Source organism: Schistocerca serialis, chromosome 3 (genome assembly GCF_023864345.2).
Source record: "Schistocerca serialis cubense isolate TAMUIC-IGC-003099 chromosome 3, iqSchSeri2.2, whole genome shotgun sequence".
In the NCBI taxonomy this organism is placed as follows: Eukaryota; Metazoa; Arthropoda; class Insecta; order Orthoptera; family Acrididae; genus Schistocerca; species Schistocerca serialis.
This window is the reverse complement of record NC_064640.1, coordinates 231,241,117-231,254,205: the sequence shown is the minus strand read 5'-3', so window position 1 is coordinate 231,254,205 and position 13,089 is coordinate 231,241,117. Positions and strand designations below refer to the sequence as shown.

Here is a 13,089-nt window from a genome sequence, read left to right as displayed (position 1 = left end):
GATCAAATGAGAAGAGAGCCAGTGCCTTGTGGTCGAGTGGAAACTGCAAAGGCTATGGGAGGCAACCCCAATAGACAGATCTTCGAAAGTGATAGGCCCAGCGAGTCAGCTTCTGAACAAATGGAGATTGCTTACAAACCCAAGCGATGCCTAGGAAAATTGAGGTGATGGTCATGAAAAGATGTGGGCAACCGATGGGATATGTTGAAATGGAGGGGAAACAGCTATAGATGACACATAATTTCAAATATCTTGCCAGTATTGTCTCCAATACGAGTTCTATAGACAAAGAAATCACTCACAGAATTCAAGCAGGTAGTAACTTTTATCGAATAGTTATAGACCTAATAATGAACAAGAAAGTGCCTCTAAAACGTAAAACAGTCATCTCTGAAACATGCCTATTTTGTCATTTGGTTGTGAAACATGGACCATGAGAAGTAAAGATATTAATACAGAAATTTGACATCTAGCAGAGAGGATATATCTGAGACAACATCGAAGAGAGAGAAATGTTCAAATAGCGTAATTGGTGACGAAGCGTTCGCCGATCCTTCGAATGAGATGGAACGACGTGGGATATGGTGACAATGATGTCATATTACAACATTTTATCAAAATTCTTTTCTAAACTTGTTATTCGCCTTATTACGGTGCTATACAAAATTAAGTCTTCTATATCATATCACAATATTTCACCAGTCAACTTTTCCACTCGTAAAATTTAGATTTGTCCATTTTATATAGTAGTGTTTGAGTACAACGACTGTATTGTAAATTGATGAGGTAATTTCTGTTGCTTCAGTCACTTTTTATTAATATTTAAGTAGCAAGACGCATTTCGGCAAAATGCTGCCATCAGCTGCATTATAGTTACATGTAAATTCCATTAATCTGAATTGTCAGAATTATATATTAATACCTTCAGCTGCTGACGGGCGTTGATAAATATCAACAGGGACAGATGAAAATGTGTGCCCCGACCGGGACTCGAACCCGGGATTTCCTGCTTATATGGCAGACGCTCTATCCATCTGAGCCACCAATGGCACAGAAGATAGTGCGACTGCACGGACTATCTCGCGTACGCCTCCCGCAAGACCCACATTCTCACCTTGTGTGTCCACACACTACATTAGTAGTGTCCTTAATCAACACACTCATTACTCGCGGAAGACATTCTTACCAAGTCCCGTAAGAGTTCTGGTAAATATATGTGCATCCGCACAGAAGAAGGAGGTCATGGCCGGTATTGCCAGAACTATACACTTACATGGGTATAGTGTCTGTTCTTTCAGACATGTCCGAAAGAACAGACGCCATATCCATATAAGTATAATCTGAATTGTGGTGATGTTCATTTTCGGGTTGTGCCAGTGAGTTTATGTATTGAAATACAACTCTGTACAGAAAAATATATTTTTTAGTGTGAATTACGCTCTAAGGCATAAAAAAAACGACGCGCCACGAAGGAATTTTCCGAATGCGACGGAAATTGGTAGATGCGACGTGCATATACAGACAAACAAATGATTACAATTTCAGAAAAATTCTATGAATTATTCGAGAAAAAGAGTTTCACAAATTGAGCAAGTCAATAACGCGTTGCTCCACCTCCGGCCCTTATGCAAGCAGTTATTCGTTTTACCATCGATTGACAGAGTTGCTGGATGTCCTTCATCCTAAATACTGCTCAATTGGCGCGTTAGATCGTCAAAATCCTGAGCTGGTTGAAGGGTGTTGCCCATAATGCTCAAAAACTTCTCGACTTGCGAGAGATCTGGCGACCTTGCTGGCTAAGGTAGTTTTTGATAAGCACCAAGACAAGCAGCAGAAACTCTCGCCCTGTGTCGAAGGGCATTGTCTTACTGAAATTTAAGCCCAGGATGGCTTGCCGTAGAATCTCGTCGACGTACCGCTGTGCTGTAAGGGTGCTATGAAAAGAAATGCTACCCCAGACCTTCACTCTTGGTCGTCGGGCCGTAAAGCGGACAACATTTAGACTAGCATCCCACCGTTGTCCGGGACGTCTCCAGACACGTTTCCGCTGGTCATCGGGGCTCAGTTCGAAGCGAGACTTATCACTGAAGACATTTGTACTCCACTCAATGAAATTGCTGACCGAAAAGTGTCTGGAGACGCCCCTGAAAATGGTGGGTTACTGACATGACTGCCGCTCGCCTTTCGGAGTATGCTGATGCATTAACTCCATATTTAACAATCATATGCAACCGTTCGCTCAACGAAAGATCCATACCTAAAGACTGGAAAGTTGCACAGGTCACACCAATATTCAAGAAGGGTAATAATCTACTAAATTACAGGCCCATATCTCTAACGTCGATATGCAGCAGGATTTTGGAACATATATTGCGTTCGGACATTATGAATTACCTCGAAGAAAACGGTCTGTTGACACACAGTCAACATGGGCTAAACCCATCGTTCCTGTGAAACGCAACTAGCTCTTCGTTCACATGAAGTGCTGAGTGCTATTGACAAGGGATTTCAGATCGATTCCGTATTTCTGTAAGGCTTTTGACACTGTACCACACAAGCGACTCGTAGTGAAATTGCGTTCTTATGGAATATCGTCTCAGTTATGTGACTGGATTTGTGATTTCCTGTCAAAGAGGTCACAGTTCGTAGTAACTGACGGAAAGTCATCGAGTAAAACAGAAGTGATTTCTGGCGTTCCCCAAGGTAGTGGTATAGGCCCATTGCTGTTCCTTATCTATGTTAACGATTTTGGAGACAATCTTAGCAGCCGTCTTCGGTTTTTTGCAGATGACGCTGTCGTTTATCGACTAATAAAGTCATCAGAAGATCAAAACAAACTGCAAAACGATTTATAAAAGATATCTGAATGGTGCAAAAAGTAGCAGTTGACCCTAAACAACGAAAAGTGTGAGGTCACCCATATGAGTGCTAAAAGGAACTCGTTAAACTTCGGTTACACAATAAATCAGTCTAATCTAAAAGCCTGTAAATTCAACTAAATCCCTAGATATTACAATTACGAACAACTTAAATTGGAAGGATCACATTGAAAATGTTGAGGGGAAGGCTAACCAGGGACTGCTTTTTATTGGCAGGACACTTAGAAAATGTAACAGGCCTACTAAGGAGACTGCCTACACTACGCTTGTCCGCCCTCTTTTAGAATACTGCTGCGCGGTGTGGGATCCTTACTAGATAGGACTGACGGAGTACATTGAAAAAGTCCAGAGAAAGGCAGAACGTTTTGTATTATCGCGAAATATGGGAGAGAGTGTCACTGAAATGATACGGGATTTGGGCTGGACATCATTAAGCGTTTTTCGTTGCGACGGAATCTTCTTACGAAATTCCAATCACCAAATTTCTCCTCTGAATGCGAAAATATTTTATTGACACCGACCTACATAGGGAGGAACGATCACTACGATAGAATAATGGAAATCAGAGCTCGTACGAAAAGATGTAGGTGTTCGTTCTTTCCGCGTGCAATACGAGATTGGAATAATAGAGAATTGTGAAGGTGGTTCGATGAACCCTTTGCCAGGCACTTAAATGTGATTTGCAGAGTATCCATGTAGATGTTGATGTAGATGTAGAGGAAGACCAGCAAATTAACATGTAAAGTCAACTATGGGCATGCAGTTCAAACACTCCTTTAGAAATACTGAAGAAATTCGTAGTTCGCTCGAGAAAGTCACTGCACTTACATATCAGTAACGTAGATCTTGATTATATTATAGCAACATCGAAAAGATAAAAAAAGTCGGGGAAAGGTACACATTGAAAAATAAAAGTCGAACAATATTCCCCATAAATCGTAATTGTACTGCCTGCTCAGAGTTAGGTACCTGTATGTTGTGCTAATGTGTGCAGTCCTCGATCATATTTGCACCTTCGTCGTGAACAGAATACAATCTCTCAAACAAGTTTACGGCTTAACCGACGCTGGTGAGAATACCCATTTAATGGAATGGTCAGAGAAATATCTGACTCCGAATCTTGTAGATCATGTCTAACATGTAGTAGTGAGATGGCTTCCCAAGACTGGAATACTCTGCTAACAGAGCTTTTGATGCACCTCATCGGGAGTACGCCACGTCACTACCAAGCATGTCTGGCAACCAAGGGTAACCAAATCTCCGATTAACAATTTCATTGTTATGGGATAGACTGTTACATTGAGTATATCTTATGTGTCAGGACTTTTACAATTATGTGTTTTGGAAATTTGTAATCCAGATATCTTACCTTCTTATGTAACCGTCCGACGATCTATTTCGAAAGTATACTTTCGCTTCGTAATAAGGTGAGATTTTGGATACTAGTCGTAATCATTCGGTTTTTAAGTTATTTTCGTCCTCACTTCTAACTGTAAGAGCGGGCTGGTAGCAGCCAAAGTGTCGCTCTTCGGTCACTGCATTACACTATTTACATTTTTAGTGCAAAACATTTGAAATGTAAAATGTGTGATGTTTATGATGCGATGAGGGTGATATGATGGGGGCTTGTGGTAGCTGTGGATGGGGATTTGGGATGTGGGATGTATTATGGAGAATATTACACGGAAAGTAATGTTGGTTATACAAGTTGGAAGGAACTATTAGGTGGGATGTAGCGGTTAGAGATATGTGGGTTGACAGCTGAACTAAGATGCGGTGGGTTGCAGTGTTCATTTGTGATGGGTCGGGTAGGTTATGGTTAGAGATAAGAGTAGATTAGATGGATAAGTTCATATTCTTGGAGGCGAAAAGAATTGAAATTACTCTGAAAACGGACATCGAGTGTCTGAAGCCGAATGGAACGTGTAATGTGTTGATAGAAGGACGGCAGCAAGCCAGAGTCTCAAGGATAGGGGAGGCTATAGAGCGTCGCGAATCAGGTTTGCCGCAAACGTAGAGAACATTTACTTTAGATTTGTCTTAATAAACAGTGAATTTGGTCCCATGCAAACTGAGACTCCTGTATTCCGGGATTCCACCAACTCATCAAAAGTATGTGGTCCCATTTATTTAATGTGGACGTGGCCACCAGAAGCCACGAGAGGCGGACCCGCCACTATAAAAGGAGGTGGGGAGTTCAAAATGGTTCAAATGGCTCTGAGCACTATGGGACTTAACTTCTGAGGTCATCAGTCCCCTAGAACTTCGAACTACTTAAACCTAACTAACCTAAGGACATCACACACATCCATGCCGAGGCCGGATTCGAACCTGCGACCGAAGCGGTCGCGCGGTTTCAGACTGTAGCTCCTAGAACCGCTCGGACACCCGGCCGGCAGGCGGGGAGTACTGCGTTGTCAATAGAGAAGCAATAATAGCAAGTCTGTCGATAGGGAGAGTTCAGTGACTTCGTACATTTATGATTGAATGTCACCTGAGTAACAAATCCAGCAGCAACATTTCAACACTTCTAAAGCTACCTGTGTCGACTGTTGGTGTTGTGACTGTCAAATGGAAACGTGTGAGAACAACCACAGCTAACCCAAGACCTGGCGAAGTTCGTTTATTGACGCTCAGGGGCCGCCGAGCATTGCGAGTGTAGTTGTAAAATCTCGCATGAAATCGGCGGAAGGAATCATGTGTGAGTTTCAAACTGCTACCGGCTAGCACAATGGCGGTGCGTATGGAGTGGGGGTACGAAAGTCGAGCAGGTATTCGTAAGCTGTACTCAGTGCTAAGCGATGCTTGAAGTTGTGTAACAAGAGACGCCCGTAGACAGTGGAGGACTGTTAACTAATAATTTGGAGTGATGAATCACACATACCCTGTAGCAATCCAATGGAAGGGCTTGGATTTGGCGAATGCCTACAGAACGTTACCTGACATCATGTGTAGCGCCAACTGTGAAGTACAGAGGAACTCGTGTTTCAGTGTAGGAGTGTTTTCCGTGGTTAGGGGGTGGTCCCCTTATTGCTCTTCAGAAAACGCTATATGCTGACGGATATTTACAGCACTGTGTAATGCGTACAGTAGAAGAACAGTTCGGAGACGATGACTGTGTGCCGGCCGCGGTGGCCGAGCGGTTCTCGGCGCTTCAGTCCGGAACCGCGCGACAGCTACGGTCGCAGATTCGAATCCTGCCTCGGGCATGGATGTGTGTGATGTCCTTAGGTTAGTTAGGTTTAAGTAGTTCTAAGTTCTAGGGGACTGATGACCTCAGATGTTAAGTCCCATAGTGCTCAGAGCCATTTTTTTGATGACTGTATGTGTCAACATAGAATGCGTCCTGTCATCAAGCAGCATCTGTGAAATAGCGGTTAGTGAAAAATAACGTTCCTGGGCTGTCATTCCGCTATAGATATTCAGACACCTCCTTGAAAGAGTTCCCAGCAGATTTCAAGCTGTCATAAGGCGAAGGGAGGAGACACTCCATGTTAATATCGACTAATAGGTGTGCGGATACTTTTGATCAGATAGTGTATCTGTACTTTGAAAAGACGATGGCAGTGAGACACTATGAGAGAATTGTTTTGCGCAGGTGATCAGCTACGACTCGGCGCGGGGCGGCGTGTCGGTGATCACCGACAAGGGCGAGGTGACGACCAGCTACCTGCTGGTGCAGGACGCCCACCCGAGGGACTCCGGCGACTACTCGTGCCGGCCCAGCAACGCTGACGTTGCGCGCGTCACAGTCCACGTGCTGCACGGTCGGTACCATTGCGCCCATGAGCGGGATTGTAAATCGTCCATGTTAAATTCGATTTCATGATCGATATCCAAAAGTCTATGGATGATAATAATCGATGTTAAATGACAAATTTATAGAACGGCAAAAAAGCAACGTACAAATACATGTAATATCATATAATTAATCGATAAATGCAGCATTAATTAACATTAATTAATCATTAATTATCCCTCAAAATTTTGTCTGCTGACTGTAAAAGTAACATTCTTGAGAGAAGTTTCACTTCAGCCAATTGAACGATACTGTAGTGCCTGTGTTATTCAGAATACGCTGCAACGTTCCTTTGGACATGCATGCATGTCTGAAAAAATATTGCATTGTATTGAGAATAAAACAGGCACTGCAATATCGTATTTATCCGCCGACACCGGGCAAGCGACTTTCAGTCAAACACCCCAGCTGTATGGGAATACACATAAATGATGTACGAGTAGAGATTGCAGACGCATGGTTGACGACATGTGGAAGTCTGGGTCTGACTAGCAAATGGTAAGGTGACCGCGCGCGATAAGCGTGAAATACGGGTTCGACTCCCGGACCGGCACAAAGTTTCATTGTCGTCATTCCATTCTACAGCTGATGTTCGTCCATATTCGCAATTGCGAATATATTTAATGTATTTCAATCAATTGTGTCCTTGACAGAAAGCATGTGCTGCTTTGGAGGATATTTTTCAGAAGCTGAAAAAGTTACTACACAGCTCAAATATACTGCTGGAAAAAAATTAGTGCATCCTTTCAGAGGTTTTCAGTTCACTCAAGATTTATTGTTGCAACAGTGCACATGGAGTACATCAAATGATTACTTTTACAGATCAATAACACCCATATTAGTACGTGGTGTAGCCTCCACGGGCGTCAATGCAGGCTCTGACTCTAGCAGTCAGTCGATCATACAGATGGTGAATACTGTCCTGGGATAAGTTATGCCACGCCTGCTCGACGTGTTCATATAGTGCTGCAAGAGTTGTTGGTTGAAGAGTTGCACGAGTTACTTCTCGTCCCATCATATCCCACAAGTGCTCGATTGGAGATAAGTCCGGAGACGATGCTGGCCAAGGAAGTTGCTGCCGTAAATCGTGCACAGATATCAGATGCAGAGCACGGGCAGCGTTTGAGCGAGAATTATTCTATTGGAACTACACATCAGCTTCCTGATGCAAGAACGGAAAAAAGAACGGAACTAACAACATTCTGCACGTACCGAGCGCTGGTTAGCGTCCCCTCCAGAAGCACCAAAAGTGAACGAGAGTTGTAGCTCATCGCACCCCAGACCATAAGGCCAAGGGACGGGCCAGTGTATCTTGCACGAATGCACTTTGCGAGACAGCCTTCACCAGGTATATGTCGTACCCGCAAACGACTATCACTTGCGTGCTGCCAGAACCTGCTTTCATTGCTGAAGACAAGGCGTGCCATTCCATTAGCCAAGTGATCCTCTGACGGCACCAGGCGATCCGTCCACATCGATGCTGTGGCGTGAGTGAAAAACGGGCTAGAGGTATGCTTGCCTGTAGTCCCACTGTTAATAACCGGTTCGCAACAGTTCGTGTTGACACGTCTCACAAGCCCTCTTATCTGTGCCCTGTTAGCTGTATGGTGTGCCACTGCTGCTCTTACAAAGCGATGATCCTGGCGGTTGTCTGTGCTGCATGGACGTCCAAAACCTCATCCACGTGTATGAGAATGTTCACATGGCCGCTGACACCAGCATCGTTGCATAACTGACACAGCACGTCCAACATGTGTGGCAATTCTCCGAAAGAACCATCCAGACACTCCGAAGGCCACAATTTGACTCCTTTCAAACCCACTCAGTTGGCTGTAGGAAACACGTGTGCATCTCCGTGGCATGGTTGTCTGCTTGCTTCACACGTTTGCAGCACACTAAGCCTTCTGGCTTTGAGCGTTCCACATCAAAGGGTAGACACAGATGGCGCTCTGGTAACTATGTCACTACACTATCTTATGGTGGATAATGCGGAAACCATTATCAGCGCATCTACTACCCCCAGGTGGCATATGCCGTCATCAGATCAAAATCGACATCACCAGGTGTACTAATCTTTTTCGGACAGTGTATTTAAGTGCAATTTTCTGTAGATTTATTTAGGTAGTACCAACAACGTGATTCCATACATCTGATGAATCTTGTGTAAGACCTAAAGGCGATATTTCAGATAATAACGGAACTGTGACGGTAGGTGCATTTCCATTCCAGTATGCAAATTATTCCTTTCTTGTGTTGTTTGTAATGTTCACTTCATAAATCAAACTTGGTTTCCCTGTTTTCCAGCAATGAATCAAGGTGTTGGTAATCCACACTGGCGATCGTTTCAACAGCTGCTAGCAAAACTTGATAATTTTGATTGCTTTCGAACTTGATTAACCATCTTGAAATCGCTAAAGTGTTAACATATTCAGTAACTAGCAAGCCGCTTTTGGATTTCTATTATGATGTTACTCCAGAGAATCTCTTCAATAGTCTGCATAGGTTGCATGCCAGATATTTTGATATTCTGTACCTTTATTATTGGGATTACTTTACCGCTAGCAACGTACTTTCCTTACGCAAGTTTCTCACGTAGTCGCAGGCCGCAGAATATTCACAACCATATGCCAGAACTAAAACATTTGCCGCTGATAGTGGTGGTGCTGTAGCATGTCAATATATGATATTACTAGTCACTGAAGGATTTTTGCAGCTGCTTCCAGTCATATAGAACGTTTAATTCCATTTAGTGGATACTTCTTTATTTAGTTTGAGGTTTAATTCTTTTCTTAACTAATCATTTCTACTACACATTGTTGAAATCACTCTGCAATCCTTTGCTCACCAGTAATCAACACAGACAGATTGTCAGTCCTTACCACATTGAGCCTATTGGTAACACACGAATTATAACTTTGTCTTCGAAATTCTGGTTCTACTCCATTAGCAGCTGCATTGACGTCAATACGAGGTACACCCAGAAAAAGATTTGAGCAAATGACGAAGTAATTATTGAAATTAGTAACTAGAAGCCTGCTTCGCTACCAACATCGAAGGTCCATATTACGTCTTTAACATCGACTTACGATGTTTCATATATTTCAGTATCGATATTGAAACATCGATGTTTAAAATACCACTCTGATAGTTTGTAAATATCGATCGTATCGTACGCCGTTAGGCCGCACTTTATACTCATTGTTACTATTGTTGACTGATTGGTATGGAAATAGCTGGCTGGTACAGTTAACACCAAATGCACAATGCGTTGCGGTGACCCCACTGGGATATTTCTTAAACCATCCACAGATTGTACAACTCTCTCATTGACACAAATGCGGATGTGAAATATCACATTGTTGTCTGGAGACAGATAGCAATAGTCTTTCAGCATCCTCATGCATAGATCGCGTACTCACTAGGTTCGTGGCTGACAGTAAGTTCGCCATTTATTCTATCGTAAGCAAAATAAGTTCACTGCATAATTACATGCATTATTTCACGTTGTAATGATATCGTCATCACAATACGTGGTAATAAGTGGGCCTCCTGTAGGGATTGCTAAACTGTTAATGACTTGTATTACCTTACAATGTTCCAGTTCCAGCCAGGTACTAGGTTCCTGAAACCTACTAATTATTTAGTAGGTTCCACGTAGGTTATCAAGTACACTGAAACTAGAAAAATAGTTCGCATTACTGTAGTACTTTGCATGTAGTTTTATTGTTAATTTTCTTCGCTCCAGATGCTTTTTCTGGTTATTCACAGTCGTTTTGAACCACATTATGTTTGATTACAAATATTGCACTGTACAGTTTTCTTACTTTCGTCCATTACAGAAAATATTCCCACAAATAACAAGAATGCTGTCTTTTATTCTTTGTTAGCAACCTCAAACAACTACGCAAAAAAGTTTAATTTAAAATTTCGGTACTGCGCTTTCCTATAGTACATCACATTTGCACATTTCGCGAGTATAGGGGACTGCAACCAAGAACGAACACCACACTTGAAGCTGTAAATGTCTCACAGCTTCCACGTAGGAACAATGACTCTGCGCTCGGTTGTCTGCGCCTATTAACAATTACAAGGAAGCAAAGCTCCGCGTTATGGCCCTGAACGGCCAATCGGAACCGACCGACAACCGTGTCATACTGTGCCAATGACGCCACTGGTTGCTGTGTAGAGGGCGTCAGCACGTGGCTCTTCTGGTCGTTGTCCACTTCCTTCAGATTAGAGCCGCCACTTCTCACTTAAGTAGCTCCTCACTAGGCTGAATACACCCCATTCCATTCCTCCCATCAAATAAGCATCCTTTGCCGTACCGGGAATCGAAAGAGGTTCCTCTGCATTGCAACCAGACACGCTGACCACTGAGCTACAGAGGCGGACTGTTAAATGTTACGGAAGAAAGGAAATGCGTTAAAGTCTCGAGTTACATCCTACCCTGGTGGAGCTATTAATAAGTAATGACTGCAGCGCAGAATGGCTGCGATGGAACGAATACGTTGTAGGCGTGTAGATAACACCCTAACTGTAAGGAAATATATGTGTGTAATACGTTGTGGGACGAACTCTGAGGCCGCCTATTACAGTACCAAAGCACGAATGGTGTTCATTAGTTTAAAATTACTTAAATTTTAACAAAAAAACAAAACTATTGTAATATAATCTGAATATTTTTCTCATTGCTAGTCAAAATCGAGATGAATGATGAAAACCCTTTTCTGTTGGTGAATCCTACCCTGTTAAGAATTTAATAGAGTCCACCATGGAATATAGGCCTTTTATTTGCTTAATAGGTGTGAAACAATAACACTGTTGTTTTAACTAACTAATTATTCTAATTAATATTGTCGACCCCTGCAGCTGCGGTTACTTCATACTCAAAAGGAACATAATTGACCAGGTGTCCTATCTGACGCCTAATGTTTGGCTTCAGGACCAGATTGTTCAACTGTTAAATATGGCACCAATCTTTGATGTGTTCATCTTCTACACTTCGATGAAAGCGCGATTTTTTTGGAAAACACAAAAGTCCGTATTCAAGCTTTCATTTGCAACGTTTCATCCCACAGTCCCGACGTTTCTCGTGTCGCTAACGGGTCAAAGATAAACATCACAGAGATTAAACTCTTTAAATGACGAGGAGGCCTGCGAGGCCACCTAAATATGGGTCAGACCACGAAATGGCTGAACTGGATACAGTAGGGAATCAGTAGTAGCTTTATTTCAGATGTCATCTTGTCATTCACCAGAAGCAATTTAAGTAAGCTAAGGGAAATCTAAATACAGCCTGCTCTGATATGCTGAACCCCAATCTATGACGACGGTACTGCGGAATTATCGGCGCCAGTGTAGGAGGGGCCAACGGCAAAAACAAGCATAATGAGGTGGTTCAGAAACTATAAGAGACAGGCTGTGTCAAAGACCTTCCTCGAAGAGGATTGTCCGCTGTGTCTCAAGCATGCGTAGGCAGAGTAAAAGCTGTATTTCAACGCAGTCCCCAGAAGTCATACCGTCGTACATCATGCGAATCGTAGGAAGCAAGATCAACTGTCCACAAAGTGCTACATAATCGATTACGTTTTTTTGTGGACTAAGTAGAAACGGTCCAATCATCTTCTGCTGTACGCATTCCCGTGTTCCATGAAGGCCGCCATATATACTGACAATGACTACCTGAAAAAGCGGCTGTTTTCAGATAGGCACGTTCCTAGTGTTCACGACAATTTAGCTTGACTATACCGATCTCTCGACTCTCTGGAAAATGGGAACTGCCGTCAGGAAAAAGTGAATGAAAAACAGAAAAGGACAAAATTGTGCAGTTCTTTCCCGAAAGTGAGCTGAAATTAAGTGGCACAAAATACAGAGTGTTTTAAGTGCAAGATTATAAACAAGTTGTCAGTTCCCGGCGAGTGACGCGTGAGTAATGCAATTGACTTTCAAATCTCTCACGTAATATTTTTTGTAACTACAGTAAATACCAGGTTTTGGTAAAAACATGTATATTTAGGATCATCCGTGTTTTGCATTTACTTGTGCAGTCTCGGATCCACATTACCCAGAAACAGGAAGGTTGCTATTGACGTTTTCCTTGCCCTTGCCCTGTGCATTCTTCTTTTTGTCTTCACCTATTCATCGCTGCCCTATTTACATCATTCTTTCCACATGACCGGTTTCAGCTGAATGTTAAACTTGAACTAAGCATTCGTTTCTTATGCCATGTGCTACATGATATGCCGAGGGCTTCAGTTATGTATGTCAATCATTGACAGAGGCGTGGTGGCCAGACCAAGGACACCCACCGAAAACTACGGAACAGACTGCTAACTCAGAGAACACAAAGATACTACACCTCCATAATAATAATGGGCATAGGCTGGTTTGCGACAAAGGACCCATTGTTCT

At 42.8% G+C, this 13,089-nt stretch overlaps 1 protein-coding gene across 2 annotated transcripts in view; it reads left to right on the top strand.

Annotated features, from left to right (window-relative positions):
- The window catches only part of LOC126471574 (protein turtle homolog B-like), a 434,642-nt gene that overhangs the window by 375,779 nt on the left and 45,774 nt on the right, over positions 1 to 13,089 (top strand). For both annotated transcript variants that reach the window (XM_050099800.1, XM_050099798.1), the window contains one exon: positions 6,478 to 6,646. In XM_050099800.1, the coding sequence (XP_049955757.1) occupies positions 6,478 to 6,646 (169 nt within the window). The remainder of the gene's footprint in view (positions 1 to 6,477; positions 6,647 to 13,089) is intronic.